The sequence below is a fragment of the Salpingoeca rosetta genome, assembly GCF_000188695.1.
Source record: "Salpingoeca rosetta unplaced genomic scaffold supercont1.10, whole genome shotgun sequence".
In the NCBI taxonomy this organism is placed as follows: Eukaryota; class Choanoflagellata; order Craspedida; family Salpingoecidae; genus Salpingoeca; species Salpingoeca rosetta.
This window is the reverse complement of record NW_004754924.1, coordinates 377040-398958: the sequence shown is the minus strand read 5'-3', so window position 1 is coordinate 398958 and position 21919 is coordinate 377040. Positions and strand designations below refer to the sequence as shown.

Genomic DNA, 21919 nt, shown 5'->3' with positions numbered 1-21919 from the left:
ACACACGTTGATGGTCGTGGTGATACACTGTGGAATTGAGAAGTGTGTGTGTGTGTGTGTGTGTGTGTGTGTGTGTGTGTGTGTGTGTGTGTGTGTGTGTGTGTGTGTGTGTGTGTGTGTGTGTGTGTAAACATGCGTGAGAGGCTTGAATGGAAGCGCTGCATGCGCGTGTAAGCGCCAACAGCTTGCCCCTTCCAAAACACACTCACTCATGCACACCATGCACATGCACACACACACACACACACGCGTGTCAGTAGAGACAACGCTTACCGTGAGTGGCAGCTCGTCGAAGCGAGTGTCTCCGTAGTACTGGAGGCGGAGGGCGTTGTCTGAGGCGCGAAACGAATACTCCAGCGTTGATGGGTCACCAATGCTTCATTGGCATGACATGACGCAAGCAACACCACACGGGTCACAATAAATGAGCAAGCCTCTCATCAGCACGCATCAGCGGAAGCAGGTAATGATACAGGAAACGAAGGAAGGTGTGGGAAGACGAGTGGAACATGGCACACACTTAATGCACACACTCAACGCACACATGAACACACACCCAAACATACACGCATAACGCATGCACACACATGCACATAATCACACAATCACACAATCACACGCAACAGTGGACTGCTCACTCTGCATTGGAGAAAGCCCTGACAACAGAGACGTCACGCAGCTCGCGATAGTGGCAGGCGGCGGATGTGTTGGTGTTGCCGCAGGGCAGGTCAAAACACGGGTTAACGCTAATATGTCGGGGCGAAGCAGGAGGAGGGAGTTGGGTGTCGTGATGGGGGTAGTGGCGGCGGTGGTGATGATGATGATGATGATGATGATGATGATGATGATGATGATGATGATGATGATGATGATGATGATGATGATGATGATGATGATGATGATGATGATGATGATGATGATGATGATGATGATGATGATGATGATGATGATGATGATGATGATGGTGGTGGTGGTGGTGGTGGTGGTGGTGGTGGTGGTGGTGTGAGGACAGAAAAAGTTTCCATGATGCAGACGAAACGTGGAAAGGCGATGAGGCGCACAATGTGAGCAAACGAGACAGAAAGGAACCGCACAATGCTGTTGCGAACAAGGCACGCTCCTCAAACCAAGCACAGGCGTTCTGAACGCATATACGCGTGTGCGTTCACTCACCGGAACAAGTTGTCACATCGATCCTGCCGGTCACATCCTTGTGGGAGACCAGCGACGCCCTGATCAGGCCTGGCACACCGCCCGGGCGGCACGCGACATGAAGCGTCATACAGTGCAGAAGGGTGACCGTGGAGGTGGCGATTATACAGTGTCGATGACGGGCATTTGAACCGCAGCTCTCACACCCCAGCAGCAGATGCAGGTGCGAACGACGGCACAACAGGACACAGCACCGGGTACAAGGTACAAGGTCTCCTCTGAGGGAGCTTGCGAGTTCGTGATCACTCACCGGTTGTAGATGCCAGATGCCAGAGCAAGACTGAACGAAGATGTGGCAGTTCAGGGGTGGATCACACACACACACACACACACACACATCACAAGGTATTGCAGTGGTATCAGTGCATGCACAGCGTTAATGCCGAACTTGTGCGCCCATACCAAATTCAGCGTCAAGCACAGCAAACAAACACACCGAGCACACCGGGCACAGAGCAGCAGAACGAAATGAGAAACGCACTTGATTTGCTTTGAGCGGTTGTTTGCATGGGCGAAGACACAGTTTGCGGGCTCATCGAAGCGATTCAGCCGCACGGCAGGGCGCACGGCCTCGGCTTCTGTACACACACACACACACACACACACACACACACACACACACACACACACACACACACACACACGCACGCACGCACACATGCACACACACCACACACGCGCGCGCGCAGCGTGGGAATCAAAGGATGGTGAGCAAGGGGCGTGAAGGCCTCCACCACACAGTAACCGCTTTGCAAATGCACGCAAACACAAGTCACACTGCACATCAAGAAACCACAAAAACGCCAGTGCTTGCACATGGGCAGCGCCGAGTGACCATTGCAGAGACACAACAGCGCACCATCTGGAAAGAACGCGGCCCAAAGGAATGCTTGGATGTTTTCGCACGACGCCGCCTTGCCGACAGCGAGAGCCATGGATTGGGTCAACCCCAGCAACAACCGCACATTCTGGGATGATATCGATGGCTATATTCAGAGAAGACAAGGCAGAGAGCAAGACAATCATGAGTAGGAGGACCAAATACGAGACCAAAGCGCAGTTCACAACAGTGCTCATGTGCGCATATATTTGTGTCTGTCTATGTCTGAATGTGTCCGCGTGAATATATGTCTGCTTGTGGGTGTCTATGTGAGCGTGGGACATCTGCGTGTGCGTGCGTACGAGTGTGGGCACATCTGCATGTGTCTGTTTCGTGGTCTGTGTGTGGCCATTCCAAGCAATGTCAAGACCACGTCGAACCTTGTCGGAGGTGGCGTTCACGAGGCATCCTGAGAACCTGGTCACCTCCAAGCACACATTTGGTATTGCTAACACGTCGTGCGTATGTGCGTGAAGTGTGTGTGTGTGTGTGCGTGAAGTGTGTGTGAGTGCGTGCGTATGTGCGTGTGTGCGTCAAGTGTGTGTGTGTGTGTAAGGGTGTGTGTCAAGAGTGTGTGTGTGTGAGCGTGCACATCAACAATGTGATTCTAACGTGCTCATGACATACGACACGCATCGATGCAGGCACGCGCTGCTATCGCACCTCCTCCTTGAAGAAAGTTGTTGAAGTCGTCCTGGTACTCTGTGACGCAGGCAAGCAGCTCTCTCACGACTTCATCCGTGCCAGCAGTACCTGCGCCGTCAACACATCATCGTCAACACAGTATAAACGCCACTGTAACGTGCGACAACAACAACACTTGACATGAAACGCGCACAGCGTGCACACAGCTTGCAACAGGTCTCGTGTGGTGGCACTGCACCCATTTGTCAAGCATCGCTGGAACCACAACACACTCAAAAATCGTACCTTGTGCGGCCACGCCTCTGATTCCGCCCCAAGGGATCCCTCCTCCACTCAAGCTCAACAGCGTGAGGCACAGCACCACAACACCCGCCACCATGTTCACTCGTCGCATGATGATGATGCTGTGAGGAGTCGGCGAGCACAGTCTTGATTCACGCCCTGTCCACGACAGTATGAAAATATCTAATGATAACATGGGCTAATTTTCTACAATGGCTTCGCTGACACAACGGTGCTCCGTTGACACGCCAAGCACGATGACGATGACGATGAAATGAGACTACACAGGACAGCCAAGAAGCAAAACGCGCCGGCTGACCGCCCTGCTCTTCTTTGCTCTGCTTTGCTCTGCTGCATTGACGACCACAACCAGCCAACGCAGCTGCCCACCACAGCAGACAGAGATAATCGAGGGAAGGCGCACATTCTCAAACAACAGTGCACTACGACGACAGATCAAGTGAGCGAGCGAGGGGCGAAAGAACCAACGACAAACACACACACACACACACACACACACACACACACACACACACACACACACACACACACACACACACACACACACACACACACACACACACACACACACACACACACACACACGCTCGCACACGCTCGCACACACGCTCGCACACCCAACAAGCAGTCGAACAACATGTTCCGCGTTCGCCTTGGTGGCCAACACTCGCATGTGGCAGCGCAGAACAAGAAGCACAGTGGCTCGCAACGCGGTTCGCACAACGCTGATGCCCTGAGCAAGGTGAGGGAGAACCTCCCCGCCGACGATCAGCCGCCGTTGGCTCCGCCCGCGCCTCGCGTTGAGGGCGTTACAAAGGACACAGCTCTTCTTGGGTGGATGCCTGTGCGTCAGAACGTTTCTCGCCTCGTCATCCAGGCCTTGCCACTCAAGAAGCCCACTTCCAAAGGTCCGCATGTGTCTGTGTCTGTGTGTGTGTGTGCGTGTGAGTGTATGTGTGCCTGTCTGTGTGTGTGTGTGTGAGTGAGTGTTTGTCTGTGTGCGTGTGTATACGTGTGTCTGTGACTGTGTCCGCGTCCGCGTCTGTCTGTGTTTGTCTGCTTGTGTCTGTGTATTATTTCCATGTTACTGACGGGCAAATGCCATGGAAGTTGCATGGCGAACCCTTGCCCCCCCCCCTCACCCGCAACACATATGTGACACACCCCGTTTCTCTGTGTCTCTTGATGGTACTTCCTTTCTTTCTTTCTTTTTTTTTTTGGCATCTTCAGTCGCGTGGAAGCACTTCAACCTGAAGAAGGGCGTCGGACATCAAGTCGTCATTTCAAGGGATGCAGACAAGGTCAACTCAGGGATCGTCTCAGGTACACGCAACCCTCCCGTTGGCGCAAGCTCAGGTGCACACGCTCATGCATGCACGCGAATCACACAACTCACCTGTGCCCCACATACCAACAACAACAACAACAACAACAACAACGACGACGACGACGACGACGACGACAGGGCTGCAGCCAGGTAGCTACTATGTGTTTCGGCTGATTATCTCCAACCTGCGCGGCGCTACGGAGGGCGAGACATCTGCCCCTGCACAAACCTCACGTGAAGGTGCGTACTGAGGCGGGAGTGGGGGATTTTAATATGTGGCACGCACTGCGACAACGCGCTGGTGGTTGCTATTGGTGGGTGAAAGGCATGCATACAGACACACACACATACACCCAGTCACTGACACTACACACACACACATGCCACTCACACCACTTACGCAACATCGTCCACACTCACTCACTCACACTCTCACTCACGCACACTCACTCACCCACCCTTCACACACGCTCACTCACCCACCCTTCACACACAACACACTCCGCCGCGCTGTGACATAGTTGGAAAAGAGCACGAATCGCACAAGAGCGGGACGCTGTTCCGCCACCGCCGCCGCCGCTCAACCTATTCGCAGCCGCAAGACAGCGTGCGCAAGCCAAGTGGTGTGAAGCACGCATCCATCCTCGAGAGCCATGGTAGCAGCAGCAACAACAATGATGCCAACACCGCCACAGCACCAACGATAACACCAACAGCAACAGCAGCTACGGCAGCAGAGGGCGAGTTTACGCAGGCGTACGACAACAAGCGCGCCACAACACCCACTACGCTGGTTGATCCAGGCCCAGCACCAGCACCGCCAAGCAGCGGCAGCATTGCCGACACCACAGCCCATGCCACCGCCACACATGCCAGCACGACCACACCCGACAGCAACGGCAACGCGAGCGCTGAGCACATCGCACAAGCAGCTCACGGCCACGACCACAACACTGACGATGGCGACGACGCGCTGGTGCTGGAGGCGCCTGCTGCTCGCGGCGACCAGCACAGCAGCACCACTGGCAGTGCGACGGCGACAGAAGGAACTGGTGTTGGCAAAGCCGTTCCCAAGAGCATTGCCGCGCGTCTGGCGGTGACAGCAGCGACTGTCGGCAGCAGTGGAGGTGGACTGGACATCAACAAGCTCGAGTCGAGGCTGGAGCAGAAGGAGAAGCAGCGAAAGCAGGCCACGCGTCTGTTCAAGGCAGAGGACAAGGACACCGTCGGCAAGAGCAAGATCTACCAGGCACTCAACCCGCAGAAGTTGTGGTTTGAGAGCCGGCGCGAACGAGAGGAAAAGGAGGAGGACGCGGTGCGCGTGGACGTGCGTGCATGTGCCGTTGGCGGCGTGTATGCGGACGATGATGGCCGCGCGTGCGTGGCTGCCGTGAGCTATGCGCGCGTGTATGATGACAACGGCGATGTGATTGCTGTCGACGACGACGATGATGACGATGACGATGACGAAGAAGAGGAGGACTATGATCCAGACAACTTGGTACGGCTTCACTCTTGTGTGTGTATGTGTGTGTGGTGTGTGGGGTGTGGGTGTGTGTGTGGGTGTGTGTGTATGGGTGTGTGTGTGTGGGTGTGCTTATGTGTGTGTGTGCGTTCTTCAGGCATGCTGTGGATTTGGTCAATGCTCAAGGCCCCAGGCAGCCCACATCCTCATCGCACACCTCGACTGTATCTGCCATTCACATTCGCTCATGACCTGCACTGCCTCATGTTTTGCATAACATGCATGTGTGTCTGGGTGCAGCCTGACTTTGGCGAGTACCAGAAGGAGATGGATGAGATGCGGGCGCGACGAGCAGCAGCGCAAGAGGCCCGCCGAAAGAAGGTCAGAACGAATGCTTGCAGGCACGTCAACATACTGACGCATGTGTGTGTGTGTGTGTGTAGGTGGTACTCTTCTGCACTCGTCGCCACCTCTCAACGCCCAATTTGCTTCCCTGTGTCCTGCACGCTGTACATGTGTGTGTGTGTGTGTGCAGATGCAGGAGGAGTGGGCGGCGAAGAAGGCGGCAGAGGCGGCGGCGCTGCAGCGGGAAATTGACGCAATCCGACAGCGCGAGGCCGAAATCACAAAGAAGGAGGAGGTCACGGGTGAGAGAACTAACGTCGTGCACTGGAGGGTCGCAGTTGGCATTATCCAACGCATTGAGCTGATTCACATTGTGATGCACATGCGATGAATGACCTGACCTACACTGCTCATAGTCCTTCCACACATCAACACACACGCACACACGCACGAACACACGCACGAACACACGCACACACACGCGCACGCACACATGTACATCGTCCACGTCCCTCACTGCCCTGCCCTGCTCTGCCTTTCATGTGCATGTGTTTGCAGACGACGACGTGCGCGTTGCGCAGGAGCGCGTGGCAGAGGCGGCCGCATTCCTTTCCGGATTCACATTCAACTGATCCATGCTTTGGTCGTGTTGTGGATTCAGAGATGGAGGGGGGCGGGCGTTTTGTGTGCATATGAGTCTGATGTGACAGTGGCCAACATCTTCATGTTCCTGACCTGCGGCACGCTTTTCCGCTTAACTGCTGCAAACACACACACACACACACACACACACACACACACACACACACACACACACACACGCACGCACGCACGATGGTTTGCGCTGTCGTTACAACTTGCAACTTGCATGTTAAACTGGCTTGGACTCATGGCAATATGTTTGGTTCATTCATTCAGCATACACAAGGAAGAAAAGGGCTGTGAAAGCCAATCAGACACAAAGCAAAGACAAGTGCGTACTGATCACACAATGGCTCAAACGAACAGGAATGCCTGTTTTCGTCTCTTGTGTGACAGCGCGACCAGCATTGAAAACACGCCATACAACAAACCCGACACACGCGCCCGCCACACAATTGCGTGTGTTTCACTGTCACACACATCAAACACCACACCTCGCATTTCACATGTCACATGCCACATCACCCATATCATCCCCGTCGCATGACTCTCTCCATCACTGTGTCTTCTTGTCCTCGTCAATGCTGTCCATATCTGGTCCCGGCGCACAGGGGATGAGGCGTGATGTGGTCTGCTGGTAGCGCGCATACGCAGGGTACTGGCATTGTTGTTGTTGTTGTTGTTGTTTAAGTTGTTGTTGTTGTTGTTGTTGTTGTTGTTGTTGTTGTTGTTTAAGTTGTTGTTGTTGTTGTTTAAGTTGTTGTTGTTGTTGTTGTTGTTGTTGTTGTTGTTGTTGTTGTTTAAGTTGTTGTTGTTGTTGTTGTTGTTGTTGTTGTTGTTGTTGTTGTTGTTGTTTAAGTTGTTGTTGTTGTTGTCGTCGTCGTCGTTGTCGTCGGGGGGGGGATGGTGGGGAAGCCGTGGTTTGGAGTGAAAGGGTGTCAGGTGAGCAAGGCGTGCATTCAATGCTTCACGCGGCAGCAGCACACATTTGCGCATGAAGGTGCGCGCGCACAGGTTCTCCCCGCCCTCGCTAAAACCAAAGCAAGCCGACTGTCACTGCGCACCTTTGCGAGGGAGAGTTCTTCTGTAAACTGGGTGGAGCCCTGGAAGAGGAGGGAGAGGACAAGAGGGCCGACGACGGCCCAGCCGAGCACCTGCCCAGACACACCGACAGCAAACAAGTAGAAGCTCCACCACAGACACTAACACGTGCAATGGTCAAGAGACAACATGTGTGAGCATGCGAGTGTGTGTATGTGTCTGCGTACGTGTATCTGCGTACGTGTGTGCCTTTAAAAAAGAAGCAATTACAAAACAAACTAACGGTTCAAATGCGTTCAACGTGCTTCAAGTCCACGCACGGAGCACACGACCACACACGCACACACACACACACAACACACACAACACACACACACACACACAACACACACAACACACCCGCTGTCTCGCACCTGCTCTGCGAAGAAGTTTGGGTGCCTGCTGTATCTGAAGAGGCCGCGCGTGAGAAAACCGCGGGCGAAATCGCCGGTCCGCTCCTGCGGCTGCATGGCGTGCTTTCGCGTCTGGAACGCCTGCACACACACGAACATGAACATATGCGCACACACACACACACACACACACGCACGTCCCGCAGTATGCAACAACACACACATCACACAGCGTGCAATCACACACGCGCGCACATCACACACATCACACATAAGTACATGCATGAGCACAGGCACGTTCTGATGCAGCCAAATACTCCTGCATACGTGTACCTCCACGCGCATTCAACATCCCAGCTGGAGAAAGAAAGTACATTTACGTCAATCAAGGCACACACAACGACTGCAAGTGACGTTGTAGCTCTGGTGTGACGCACCCACTGCTGCTCGTCGCTGATGGTTTCGATGAGGAAGAAGACGAAGAAGAGAACGGCTGCGGCCATGTCAACTAGAGTCAGGTCGGTGCCGCGGCCAAGATACGCCACGTAGGACGAAGACACAAACATGAGCAGGAGGTAGTGCTGGAAGATGCTGATGAAGAAGACGTTGAAGACCTGGAACGCCAGTGGCGGCATGCGCTTGCGCAGCTCTGGCCAGCGGTAGTCCTCGTGCCCAAGCTTGTACCCGCCTGACGCACATGCCAGCAGGGGAGGAGGGCAGGGAGAGAGAGATAGTGTGTGTGTGTGTATGCACGTGTGAAAGAGAGAGAGAGTGTGTGTGTGTGTGTGTGTGAGAGAGAGTGAGAGAGATGGATGGATGGAGGAAAGTGGAAGGAGAGGCATTGGAGGGTAAGGGGAGGGTGCAGTGGAAGCAAGGGCAAGCGAGGGTGGGTTGGAATAGAGCAATGTCGCTCGTTGCGGAAACACAAGACAGCAACTAAATTCACACGTTGTTCACACACGTTTATCCACACACATACACACACACAGATACACGCACACACACAGATACACACACACATGAACACATGGCGATAGCGACGGTGTTGTGGCATCTCGCATCAAGAAAGAAACGCACCTTTGCGGGCAAAGTTGTAGGTGAGGCGAACCGACCAGAGCGTAGCCAGGCTTGCCATGATCACGAGACGCGAGTCGTAGTCTGAGCGAACAGCAAAGTGCCATGTGTACAGACCAGGCCAAAGGGACCACATGCGGTCCACCCAGCTGTAGTCGCCCGTCAAGGGACCTATGGATGCGAACGTGGCAGAGAGAAACCAATATTGACCATGTCACCTCAAACAGCAAAGTACTCACACAGGGGCATGTGCAGCATCCAAAACGAAACCCCCCCCCCGGCCGCACCCATGCACCAGTGCACGCGCACCCGCACACACGCACACACGCAGGCACGCACACACCCACACCCACACGCACACGCACACGCACATGCACACGCACACACCCACACACCCACACACCCACACACGTGCACACCCACACACACGCACGCACGCACGCACGCACGCACGCACGCACGCACGCACGCACACACACGCACACCTGCAATGATGCAGAAGAGAGCAGACGCCATGAAGCCAACCACAGCCACAGCCATTGCATCCGAGTTCCAGTACAAGTCCACCAGTCCATCCACACTGATATCGTGTGTGCGCGGTGGGCGTGAGAGTGGGTGTGGAAGCGTTTGAAGCAAGTCGTTGTGCCGAAACAGCACAGCAACACAAACAGAACACAACACAACAGAACAACAAAACCACCCACACTTGCGCCCCCCCCCCCACACACACACACTCACTCCGTGATGGTGTTGTAGATGGAACACAGTAGCGGCAAAGCAGCGCGGTGCGCCTCAACGGCATGGTTCAAGGCAGCAGCCTTCACCTCACTGCCCACCACCTCCATCTCCAGCACTTGCTCCACCAACGCGTTCATCCCTCAAGCCACTGGCGCTGTGTGTGTTGGTGGTGTTCAGGAAGTTTGGTTGGTGGCAGCAACAGCAGCTGGGAAAATTGTGTGAAAATGTTCGCTATTCCTCCACAATCAATGGGCTGCGGGGGAGTGTGCGAACCCACCACCAAGCACAAGCAAGCAAGTCAGGTCAAGACTTGTCGCCAAACATGCAAGCGCCCACCGCTTCTGCTGCTGCTTGGTCGTCATCGTTGGCTTCTGCTGGCGACCACAGCCAGCAGCAACAGCACCAGCAACAGCACCAGCAAATGGGAGAGCAAGCTCAATACTTTCACTACCAGCAACAGCAGCAGCAGCAGTACGCGCAATATTCACAACAGCAGCATTCACAAGCACACCAACCTCAGCAAATACCACAACAACAACAACCACAGGGAATGCCGCCCCCAGGCGTGCCTGCGCATCTTGCTGTGCCGCCCGTCTCGTCCACGGCGGCGTACCCAGCACAGCACCCACAACAAGGGTTTGCACAACAGTCACAGCAGCAGCCACAGCAGCTTCAGCCACAGCAGCTTCAGCCACAACAACAAGAAGCACAAGTGCAATACCAGCAACAGCATCACCCCCACGAGCAGTACGCTCAACAACAACAAGCATATGACCAATATCACGAACAGTACCACCCGCAACAACAACACGCATACGACCCACAACAACAGCAGCAGCAACCCTACGCAGAGAACAAGCAGGAGCCATCTGCGCATGTTGCCTCTCATGCTGAACCAAGTGGCCGCCATTCCCCACACCAGCGACGTCAGCAACACACCGCGCACGAGTCCCAGTTTGTGGACCGGCGTCGCCGCAGCCCAAGTCGAGAGCACTCACGCGACCGCACGCGCGGCGATACCTATCGGCGCGGACCACCCATGAACCGGGACCAAAGGCGGACACGAAGCAGGAGTCGAAGCAGAAGCCGCGAGCGCGCGCGTGATTGGAGCCGCGACAGGGAGCGCGACCAGCGGGAGCACAGCCGTGGCAGCTACGACCGCAGGCGTGAGCGGAGCCATGACCGCGATCGAAGGTACTCAAGCGACCGGCGCTCGCCATCACCGCGCCGCATGCGCAGCCGAGACCGCGGATACGACGATGACGACCGTGACTTTGACCGACGTCGGCGTCGCCGTCGCCGCTACGACAGTGACGATGAACCAGGCCACCGCTCCAGAGGTGTGAAACGAAGCATGTGCGATGCTGCGAGCTGGGGCTGCCTGCACTGTACTTGAAAGGGGCCCGTCTCTTCATTGTTTTGTTGTGCTGTTGTGCTGTGGTTGTATTATTTCCGCGTGGGTGGGTGGGAGTCATGTCACATCACTGATGCTGACACGTCATGGGTGCCATTGGTCGTGTAGGCCCGGTGCGCTCGCGTTCTCCGCCGTCACCTCGCGCCCGCCGCCGCCCCCAGCGCCACTCCTCCCCGTCCCACATCGCCATGCTCAAGAATCTTCCCTTTGACGCAACCCGCGAGGACGTAAGCCCCGTGCTTTGCTTGTGTGTGTGTGTGTGTGTGTGTGTGTGTGTGTGTGTGTGTGTGTGTGTGTGTGTGTGTGTGTGTGTGTGTGTGTGTGTGTGTGTGTGTGTGTGTGTGTGTCCGTTGACGTGGCGGATGACTTTGGCGCTTGCCTCTCTCTTGTACATGTGCACGCCGCTGGCATGAGCGAGGAAACCCCTTTTGCCCGTGACACGCCATCTTATACACACGCACCTTGTCATTGTCTTGGATGCCCCTGGTCGGTGCTCACGCAGGTGTGGGCTGCGCTGACCCAACTCGGCGCACAGCTGAAAGACGTTCGCATCATTGTCGATAAGGCGACAGGTTTGAATATATCACGCGCAATTGTACAGCCTCATCCTTGCTGTCTTGTACCCTCTTTCACGCACAAACACACACGCACACGCACACGTCACCTCACCCACCCTCTTGCACTCAACAACAACAACAAACAACAACAACAACTTCTACGACTACAACAACAACAACAACAACAACAACAACGACAACAACAACCATAACCAACAACAACAAACAACAACTACATTATCATCAACTACAACACCACCCCCATCGTTACCTTGACAGGGGAGCCGCGTGGGTTTGGGTTTGCCGAATTTGCGAGCGTGGACGCGTGCGCACGCTTTGTCGAAGACGATCGATTGCGTTTGGAGGTGCGACCCACGCACACCACCGTTCACATACACGCGCGTGCGCACACATGCTCGCGTGTATGCGACTGTGTGTCTTAACTGGTTCCTTCGTGTGTCTGGCATGTGAAAGACGCACGGACACACGACCGGGAACCGGCGCAACACCCGCGCATGGGCTGCATCAGCATGGCGCATTGTGCATTGGCAACTACAACTTCAACAGATGCAGTTGCACCCTTTTCCATAGTTGTGGCGGCGGTGTCATACAGACGCCCGCGCTCCAACCAACATCCTGTCGTGTCAGCAGTACTCATGTACCCGTACCTTCCATTCCTCTCCCTTCCTTTCTTCCTTCCTTGCTTCCTGCCACCACCACCACCAACAACAACAACAACAACAACAACAACAACAACAACAACAACAACAACAACAACAACAACAACAACAACAACAACAACAACAACAACAACAACAACACCACCACCACCACCACCACCACCACCACTGGGCGCTTCAGATCAACGGGCGACCCGTGCATCTTGACTACAGCCATCCAAAGCCCGACGAGCGGCAGCCAGCGTCCGACTGGTTGTGCACGTTTGTGAGTGACCCCCAGCCCCTTCGTCACCTCTCATCACTTCATCCCCTGCACCTGGGCTTCTGGCCACTGCTCTCTTCGTAATGCTTCCTTTACGTTCTCCTCCTGCCTTCAACCATCACGCTGGCGATGATGAGTTGTTTGGTGCGGCGTGCGCTCTCGCAATCCGGCCCATCTCTCGCTCGCCCGCTTGCTTGGTCGCTTGCTCGCTGACATGGTGTCGCCGCTTAAGGCGTTGGGTGTGGTGCCTTGACTGCTGGCTGTGGTGCTGTCGAACAGACACGAGGCTGGCGATGGCATTTGTTGTTTGACTCAGCTGTGACCCGCTCACGTGTGCACACCTCCACATTCCCGTTTTGTTCCTTCTCTCTTTTGTTTGTTGTCTTCGATCATCGCGTCGCACCTGCGACTACCACCAACGCTGCCACACCGACAACTGCGCTCGCACCCCACCCCCACCTCATGCCGTGGATCAATGGGTTGCGTGCTGCGAATGACCACGACGACGATGCCTCCCGACAATGACAACCATCGACACGTTGGCCCCCGCTGTATTGCTGTCATCAACAACTACCACAACAACAACATCATCATCATCATCATCATCATCATCATCATCATCATCATCAACAACAACAACAACATTGGCGTCGCTTTGTCGAATGTCGTTGCTGTCGTGGTGGTGTTGGTGATCACGACCTGCTAGTGCGGGGAGCAGAACTTTGCCCGCCGTGTTGCCTGCTTCCGCTGCCAGAGGGACAAGGACCCAAACGCCCGCGACGTCCCCGCCACGGTGCGCTGCTGTGCATGGTGCATGCCCGTGTGTGTTTTCGCGATGCGCTTCTTGTCTCTGTATGTGCGTTCGTGTTGTCAGCTCATGCTTGATGGTTCACCGCGTCCCTGAACCATCTGCTCTGCTCTCGCGCTCGCCACTCCTTGACAGGACTTGAAGAACACCCAACCGGGACCAGGTGCGTGCATGTGTGCGTGTGTGTGTGTGCGTGTGTATGTGTGCGTGTGTGTGTGTGTGTGTTTGTGTGTGTGTGTGTGTGTGCAGCTATTTGGTTGCATATGTGTCCGATTGCAATGCAACAGGCCTGGTCTCATGTGCATGCCACGTTTCTCACCACTTACTTGGTCGCGGGTCTCTTCTCATTTCGGAATTTTCATACTGATTCTGTATTGCAGTCCTCATCGTTCGCGGTTTGACAAAGAGAACAACAGACGAAATGGTATCACCGAAACAACACGCACGCATGCATACATGCACAGACACTTGTTGGTTCCCACCTACTGCTACAACGACCCCCTCCCCAGTCATCCATTCGTCACACTGCATCCCAAATCTCGCACGACACACACGCGCGCGCGACTGACACCCAATCTTCTCTCCTTCTTCCCCGTCTCCATCGTCCCTTCAAAGGTGTACAGCGCGTTTGCTGTAGTGCAGCCACCGCTTGCTGTGCGCCTTGTCCGTGATCGCTTCACCTCCGAATCCCGCGGGTTTGCCTTCCTCGACTATTCCAGCCCAGAGGTCAGAGGGGTGGCGTGACGCTTGCTTGATGTGAATGGCGTGTGCACACTTTGCTTGCTTGATGTGAATGGCGTGTGCACACTTTGCTTGCTTGATGAATGGCGTGCGTGGGTATGTGTGTGTGTGTGTGTGTTGGGTTCTTGTTTGTCTCCTCACCAGTACTTGTGTGTTGCTGACGGGTGCTTGCTCGACAGGAAGCGACGAGCGTGTTGAACCGCATCCAGGAGTCGCCTGTGCCGTTTCTCATTGACAACGTTCAAGGTACAGTGCATGACACTACGCAATATCAGACAAACAACGCTCAAACAACACCTTCAACAATGCTTACAACAGCAAAATAGCAAGCAAGCAAGCAAACAAGCAACATGATACTGACACCGGTGTGTGGCTTTGTCCTGTCTCACTTTCCTGTTCTGCAGTGCGCCTGTCATTCGCGAAGGAGGACCGCCAGCACCCCCAGACTTCCCAGAGCCACACTGCAAACGCCGCCATTCAAGCTGCCATGGCCCAGCGCGCCAGCTTGGTCGGTGCCACCCACCATCACCACGCCCCTCCTTTGCCTTTATCGTGCTCGCCAGTCTCTCTCTCTACACATGCAATTCGCCCTGTTCTTGGGTTGTCGTGCTTCTCCTCTCCCACTTCTGATTGTGTTGACGCTTGTTGGCATGTTTGAGGTCTTTGGCTCACACCCTGTCGTCTTTGTTCTTTGCAGTATGGTGGTGACCCCACGGGCCACACGTTGAGTGCACAGCCGCAGCCTGTGGCCACTCCCTCGTCAGCACACACCAACCCTGCTTCCACGGCACCGACAACAACGACGCCTGCTTCTTCTGCTGCCGCTGTCACTGCTACCACCGCGCCTGCAACCACGCCAACCAGACCAGCTGTTGTGCAGCAGGCCGCAACCGCCGACACCGCAGCACCTTCCACAAGCACCACTGCATCAGCACCAACAGCGACTGCCACCGCTGCCGCTACGACTGCGATGGTGACAGCAGCAACGACAACGGCAGCTGCGCCCGCCACGACACAGCAGGGCGCGTCGCTGTCTGCTCCGCCGAGCAACCCGCTCGAGCGCTTGCAGATGGACCCGCACTCGGGGTACGCGTATGATCCCGTCAGCGGCTACTACTATGATCAGTCGTCCGGTTATTTCTATGACAGTAGCACGGGTGTGTACTACGTGTTCGACACTGCCACGCAGGCATTTGTTGCGGCAGCAGCCGCTGGCGGTGCCGCTGCGGGTAGCAAGGAGAAGGACAAGGAAAAGAAGCGCAAGAAGCAAGCGAAGAAAGTGGCACATGACCTTGAGAAGTGGCAGCGCCAGCAGGAATCTGCCGCCGCCAAAGGTGGCCCTGCTAAACCAATTGCCGAGCTCCGCATCAAGGTGAACAGACACGCTTTTGATTTTGTGTGTGTGTGTGTGTGTGTGTGTGTGTGTGTGTGTGTGTGTGTGTGTGTGTGTGTGTGGCTCCTTTGCCTTCTCTCCGTGTCATTGCTGACGTTGGTTCGCTTGACAAATGCCCCACTTTTGTTTGCCCCCCCCCCCGGCCACTGCCTTGGTGCCTGATGTCGCTAGCGTATGCCTGCCACCAAGGAGGAAGAGGAGGCGCTTCGTGCGCCGAGCGCCGAGAGAGCAGCTGGACCTCAAGGGCAGCAACAGGAGAACAACAATGATGATGATGGTAATGGTGCCAGTGATACGAAGCCGGAGGGGCAAGAAGGTTCCCAGCAGCCACCACAGCAAACAGGCAAGAAGCCGGCAGGCAAGACCGATCTGCACGCTCTGCTGCGGAAGCTGCCGCCAACGCAGGGCAGTCCCAATGATTGGGAGACGATGCAGGCGCGCTCGCTCGTGGACCTGGACAAGGTGGCGTGCCTCGTGTGCAAGCGGCAGCTGGATACTGTGGAGAAGCTTGAGAAGCACGTGCGTCTCTCCAAATTGCACAAGGAGAAGGTGGTCAAGGCGCGGTCCAAGCTCTTCAACAAGCTCAGGTGACAACATGGGCGCTGCACGTTTTTTTTTTGTTTTTTTTTGCTTTTTTGGTGGGTCCGTGTATGCCCATGTTCTTGCGTTCTTCATTTTGATTTGTGTGTGTGTGTGTGTGTGTGTGTGTGTGTGTGTGTGTGTGTGTGTGTGTGTGCGCGCGCGCGTTTAGTGACAAGGAGGCTTCTCTTTGCAAGGTTTGCCAGCGCCCACCACGCACAGTTGCTGACGTTGTTGCATTGTCCGCAATGCCTGGCTTGTTTGTTTTGTTGTCTGTAGTGAGGGTGAACGTGAAACCCTTGAGCGCTTGGAAAGCAAGCCCATGTACCGTGACAGGTATGTTCGTTCTGGTGACTGGTGGGAGCTATCCTTGCTGTTCTTGCTGGCTGTGTATTAGTCCGCTTCCTCCTCACGTGCTGCCTTCCTCTGTGTGTGTGTGTGTGTGTGTGTGTGTGTGTGTGTGTGTGTGTGTGTGTGTGTGTGTGTGTGTGTGTCTTACTGTAGGGCCCGAGAGCGCCGCCAGAAGTACGGGCAGCCCGAGCGGCCGGCTGATGCCATGACAGGTCGTCCTGCTTTTCAGCAATCAGGATTCGAGCAGCCAACGCTGGTCAGTTTGCCGTCGTGTGTGTGTGTGTGTGTGTGTGTGTGTGTGTGTGTGTGTGTGTGTGTGTGTGCGTGCGTGTGTGTGTGCGTGCGTGCGTGGGGGGCATGCAATTTGTGACCCCTTGCCGCGTTGAGCCTTGGCCCCGCTGTGTGAACATTCCTCGTGTCATCACGCAATTGCTGTGGTGTGGTGCTGTCCAGAATGGCATTGGGTCTGACAACATTGGCAACCAGCTGTTGAAGAAGATGGGCTGGAAGGCCGGCGAGGGCCTTGGCTCTCGCAAGCAGGGCATCGTTGACCCCGTACAGGCTGAGATTCGGACCAGGGTGAGTTTGGTTCTCAGCAAGCATCAGCATGCTCTGAACAGGGAGGGAGACGGTGGAGGGAGACGTGTAAGGGGTAAGCGAGTATTCGTGCTTTGTGCTTGTGTCCGTGTGTGTGTGTGTGTGCATGTGTGTGCGTGTACGATTGCCGGCTGTTCCTTTGCTTGGATGTGGTTAATGTTCATTTTTGTCTCTTCACTGACGGCTGAGTGTGTGTATGTGTGGTGTGTGTGTGTGTGTGTGTGTGTGTGTGTGTGGCAGAACGCTGGCCTGGGCTCTGGGACCGTGATGAAGGTTGATTCAATGCCAACAACGTACAAGGGGATTGTGCGCCAAAAGGCAAAGGAGCGCTATCGTCGCATTGAGCGCGAGGAGGGTGACACGCACGAATGATGCACGGACAATGATGTGGTGATTCGTGTGCGCTCAGCTTGATTCGGGGTTTGGACTTGCACGTCATGTGTGTATGTGTTTAATGCTGCTTGGGCGCATTTCCATGTGCATGTGTGTGTTGCGTGTGTGCATGTGTGTGAATTTCCGTGTGTTGCCCGATTCCATCGTGCGGTTTTTGTTGCCTACACGTGATGATAAACAACCCAACGATCCACGATGGTAACACACACATACACATACACACACACACACCTGTGTATGGTGGTTCATTGTTATTCAATTTGTTCACACAGTTGCGATTTCAGTGTTTGCACGCGTTGCTGCAGCGCCGTGTCTGCCTCCACTTGCTCCTTGAGCTTCTTCACTTCTGCATGGGTGCACAGGGGGGAGGGTGAGTGGTTTGCAACAGCACATAGAAAGAACGGTGTGGTGAGGCCGTGAATTGTGGACTGTTGAAGGCGTTTGTTCAGGGTAACTTTTGAAAAATGAGCGGCTCGCACGAGTGGCAGTGCAGGGCACAGTGCGAGGGGCTGTGTGATGCGAAAAAACAAGGGGGAGGGGGAATCGGAGGGTCTGCCCGTTTGAGAGTCCTCGCCTTCTCTCACTCACCTTCCTTGAGCCTCTCGGCCTCTTCTCGCTTGTCCATGAGCTTTGCCACTTGCTCGATGTTGACGCCTTCACCTCGGTTCCCGTGGCGGCGGATAAACGCCTGTAGGTCTTCCAGCAGTTGCGGGGCACTGTCATGTGTGTGTGTGTGTGTGTGTGTGTGTGTGTGTGTGTGTGTGTGTGTGTGTGTGTGTGTGTGTGTGTGTGTGTGTGCACGAGATACAGAAGCGGACGATCCAGTCGCTCGAGTAAGCAAAAAATAAAAACCACCGTGGCACCTCGCTCATTCGTCCAGTTCATCGCTACGCGCAGCGGCGCGGACACATAAGGACCAGGGGTTCAGTTGCTGCGTTGGAGATGATTGCACTTTCGCAGCTTGCGACATCGTGACTTGCACGACATACATGTTTGGTGGAAATTGTACTTGGTCCAGGGCGGACTCCTGTTGATGCGAAGCAGCAGTGCAACAAGGGAGTCGCCACGGAAAAGTCAACACGTATCATGAAGCTGTGGGACAGCGGGCGTGAACCACGTGCAGCTGATCGAGAAGCTATCGACTGCGAATGCTGCACAAGAATGAAACAACCAAACAGGCAAAGAACCGACAAGCGGAGAAGCAATCAGGCGAGCAGCCATGATATGGCCAGGCTCCATTTGTTTGACAGTCTCGCATGGAGGTGGACTCGCCTTGATGTGTGGTGTTCTGTGTCGCTGGTGAAGCTTTCGGCGCTCGACGCGGACAGCGAGGATGTCGAGGCGTGTGCGGACGAGCACCAGTTGCCGCTTCAAGGAGGCCATCTCCTCCTGCGTGTCCTTGACGTCCTGCACGTGTTGTTGAATCTCGATCTCCATGCTCGCTGCCTCCTGCTTCTCTACAGCGATAAGACAACAACGAACGAACACGCGCGCGCGTGTGTGTGAGGTGAGAGAGAGAGAGAGAGCGTGTGTGTGTGTGTTTGTGTGCGAGAGCGTGTGTGTGTAACGCGGAAGGGAAAGAAATGAAAACTGGTGGCACATCAATGAACACCACTTTATGATCGTACATGCGTCTCGCAATACACAGGCTTCTCACACTACACATTCTTCTCACAGTAGACACTCTTCTCACACCTACACAGTCCTTTCACATGACTCGACAGAGGGACGCACTCTTCTGCTCTTCGCGCAAGCACGCGTCGTACTCCTGTTCACGCTCTTTGAACGTAGCTGCTGCGCCCAAGCCCGCCATGTTCCAAACGAAGAGCAGAAGAGTGCTGCTGCTGCTGCTGCTGCTGCTGCTGCTGCTGCTGCTGCGAACGTGCTTGTGAATGTGAATAAAAGAGTGAGTCCAGAGGGCGTGAAGCAAACACAAAACACACACATACACGCCCAGAGGGAGGGCAAAGAGACTCCGCACACAGTGCACACAAGGCACGACGTTTCCATCGCAAACCTTCGCACTGTCGTTCGCACTGTCTGTCTGTTGCTTTTGCTTTTTGTATTGTGTGGATGTGCGACTGACAGAGGATGACATCAGTGAGCGGAAAAAATAAGTTTTCATCACCGGCACACATTCAAAACCACCCGAAATATGCGTCAATCGCTTCCATTTTCCGTTGGCTGTCCCACGCACAACAGAGAACGAAGACAGCAAACCTCAGAGCGCAAGCACAGAACCATCTTTTCCTGTTACCTCCAGGATTGCCGATTATTCACATTGATGCCAACGACTTTCTGCATCCAAGATGGCGCAGCGCAGATCGGCCACCGCAGCAGGCAGCACTGACGGAACACCGCCGTGTGTCAAGAAGAAAGAAGGCCGATTGTACACCGGGAGCCTTGACAATGAGGAGTACGACGCCTTCAAGAAGTGGCTCAAGAAGCAGCGCAAGGAAAACTCCAGGACGCTGACGGTGGACGCAAAGCTGGACATCGTCGCCGTGCAGGCGTACTTTCGCCATGAGAAGTTTGTCAACGCGAACAAGTCAGGGAGGCCCAAGCAGTATCGGTTCACGGCACTCGCAAAGAACGTCCTTCAGCGCAGCACAGACGTCTGTCAACAAGCATGGAAGGACTACGAGCGCGCGCAAGCGGTGTCAGTCGCAGACAACGACGGGCCACGCGGGACCAAGACGACGAAGTTCAAGCGCACTGAGGCATTGCGTGTGAAGCTGCAGAACTGGTTGTACGAGCGCACTGTCAAGGGCAACCGAACTGTGGCAAAGGACGTGCTCGGCTTCTTCTGCTCCTCCGGTGTGCTGCCGATGTACTCTGATCCCACTTCGAAAGCGAACGCCCTGAGAGCTGTGCAACGATACCTGGAGTCCCTTGGCTACGAGAGAGGTCAGCGAGGCGGTTGCACCACCTACATGGAGAAGGAGGAGGTGCTGATCAAACGAGACGCGTACATCACCCAGATGATCAAGGCCCGACAGCAGCGGCGACGCATTGTCTACCTCGACGAGAGCTACATACACCACCACTACCGCCGGCATGATGAGTCGCTGTACGACCCCGGTGATAACCGCCTGCTCCCCAAGCAAAAGCACAAAGGCCGGCGCTTCTGTTTCATCGCGGCAATCATCTCAAGCGACCCTGCAGTACCAGAAGCAGAGCGATCCGAGGAACATCGTGCACAGCTGTTACCCGAGACGCTGGACATCTTTGAGGGGGGCAAGAAGCAGAGTGGCAAGGCGCAGACCAAAGACTACCATGGCATGTTTGACAGTGCGTACTTTGAGCGCTGGATGCAGACGCTGCTCGCCACGCTCGACGCCCGTGGCATCAAAAACACCATCATTGTCATGGACAACGCCAAGTACCACAAGTCACTCCCAGCGGACACGCCCAAGCAATCATGGAAGAAGGCAGCCATGGTCGAGGCCTGCACGGCGCGCGGCCTGCCAGTATCCGACACCGACACTCGGGCCTTGCTGTGGGCCAGGCTGCGCGACCACATTGCACAAACAGTCAAGCCCGTCGTCGTGCAAATGGCAGAGGACGCTGGGCACGAGGTGCTGTGGACACCGCCGCATTACTCCGACCTTCAGCCCATCGAGATTGTTTGGGCAAACGTGAAAGGAGACGTTGGTCGACAGTACAACTACGACACAACGTTCAAGGACGTGCGCCAGCGGTTGGACGAGGCGTTTGCAACCCTGACACCGAAGACAGTTGAGGGATGCATTGCAAAAGCAAATGCTCGGCTGGATGAGCTTTACAGGCAGATCACGAGCCTCGATGAGGTGGATGAGGAGGCAATCGATGATGGGGTGTTCGATGACGAGCAGTGTGATGATGATGATGAGAATATGGAAGAGGTCGATGTTGTGAACGAGGACAAAGACAAGGACAGTGACGAGGACAGTGACGAGGACGACGATGAGGGTGAACATGAAGACGAGGATTAGTGTGAGTGGTTTGCCTGTTGTGTGGTTCATTGTGACTTGGTGGGTGGATGTGGGGTGGGGTGCCGTAGTCAATTGTGCTGAGGGAAAGGGGGTTTTTAGCGTGTTC

General features: G+C 55.1%; 7 protein-coding genes across 7 annotated transcripts in view; 4 read left to right on the top strand and 3 right to left on the bottom strand.

Annotated features, from left to right (window-relative positions):
- Positions 1-3189, bottom strand: part of PTSG_04386 (uncharacterized protein) — a gene marked incomplete at its 3' end in the record, with an annotated part of 12919 nt that extends 9730 nt beyond the window's left edge. Inside the window, exons 1-9 of the mRNA XM_004994417.1 lie at positions 3023-3189; positions 2756-2845; positions 2473-2540; positions 2072-2198; positions 1694-1790; positions 1463-1492; positions 1174-1242; positions 639-746; positions 274-376 (exon numbers count right to left, since the gene is read on the bottom strand). Coding sequence (XP_004994474.1) covers positions 274-376; positions 639-746; positions 1174-1242; positions 1463-1492; positions 1694-1790; positions 2072-2198; positions 2473-2540; positions 2756-2845; positions 3023-3131 — 801 coding nt within the window. The 5' untranslated portion in view covers positions 3132-3189. The remainder of the gene's footprint in view (positions 1-273; positions 377-638; positions 747-1173; positions 1243-1462; positions 1493-1693; positions 1791-2071; positions 2199-2472; positions 2541-2755; positions 2846-3022) is intronic.
- Positions 3190-3677: 488 nt separating this feature from the next.
- Positions 3678-6809, top strand: PTSG_04385 (uncharacterized protein; the record flags this gene model as incomplete). Its single annotated transcript, XM_004994416.1, has 7 exons — positions 3678-3948; positions 4271-4363; positions 4506-4607; positions 4889-5868; positions 6133-6213; positions 6368-6479; positions 6736-6809. 7 exons carry the CDS (start codon positions 3678-3680, stop codon positions 6807-6809), a joined length of 1713 nt encoding a protein of 570 aa, XP_004994473.1.
- A 258-nt stretch (positions 6810-7067) lies between these two features.
- Positions 7068-10279, bottom strand: PTSG_04384 (uncharacterized protein). Its single transcript, XM_004994415.1, has 7 exons — positions 10065-10279; positions 9812-9906; positions 9330-9497; positions 8690-8940; positions 8274-8393; positions 7884-8021; positions 7068-7477 (listed from the first exon to the last, which is right to left on the bottom strand). Exons 1-7 carry the CDS (start codon positions 10199-10201, stop codon positions 7376-7378), a joined length of 1011 nt encoding a protein of 336 aa, XP_004994472.1. The 5' UTR covers positions 10202-10279; the 3' UTR covers positions 7068-7375.
- Positions 10280-10614: 335 nt separating this feature from the next.
- PTSG_04383 (uncharacterized protein) lies at positions 10615-13061 on the top strand (the record flags this gene model as incomplete). Its single annotated transcript, XM_004994414.1, has 5 exons — positions 10615-11404; positions 11587-11705; positions 11981-12050; positions 12315-12400; positions 12897-13061. 5 exons carry the CDS (start codon positions 10615-10617, stop codon positions 13059-13061), a joined length of 1230 nt encoding a protein of 409 aa, XP_004994471.1.
- A 437-nt stretch (positions 13062-13498) lies between these two features.
- On the top strand, positions 13499-17818 carry PTSG_04382 (uncharacterized protein; the record flags this gene model as incomplete). The annotated part of the gene is made up of 13 exons (XM_004994413.1): positions 13499-13626; positions 13734-13770; positions 13921-13948; positions 14166-14209; positions 14401-14511; positions 14706-14772; positions 14931-15034; positions 15224-15898; positions 16091-16506; positions 16778-16834; positions 17003-17105; positions 17303-17428; positions 17687-17818. 13 exons carry the CDS (start codon positions 13499-13501, stop codon positions 17816-17818), a joined length of 2028 nt encoding a protein of 675 aa, XP_004994470.1.
- A 272-nt stretch (positions 17819-18090) lies between these two features.
- PTSG_04381 (uncharacterized protein) lies at positions 18091-19652 on the bottom strand (the record flags this gene model as incomplete). Its single annotated transcript, XM_004994412.1, has 5 exons — positions 18091-18185; positions 18428-18555; positions 18829-18866; positions 19088-19296; positions 19574-19652. 5 exons carry the CDS (start codon positions 19650-19652, stop codon positions 18091-18093), a joined length of 549 nt encoding a protein of 182 aa, XP_004994469.1.
- Positions 19653-20022: 370 nt separating this feature from the next.
- PTSG_04380 (uncharacterized protein) lies at positions 20023-21905 on the top strand. Its single transcript, XM_004994411.1, has one exon. It carries the CDS (start codon positions 20149-20151, stop codon positions 21811-21813), a length of 1665 nt encoding a protein of 554 aa, XP_004994468.1. The 5' UTR covers positions 20023-20148; the 3' UTR covers positions 21814-21905.
- The last annotated feature ends 14 nt before the right edge of the window (positions 21906-21919 follow it).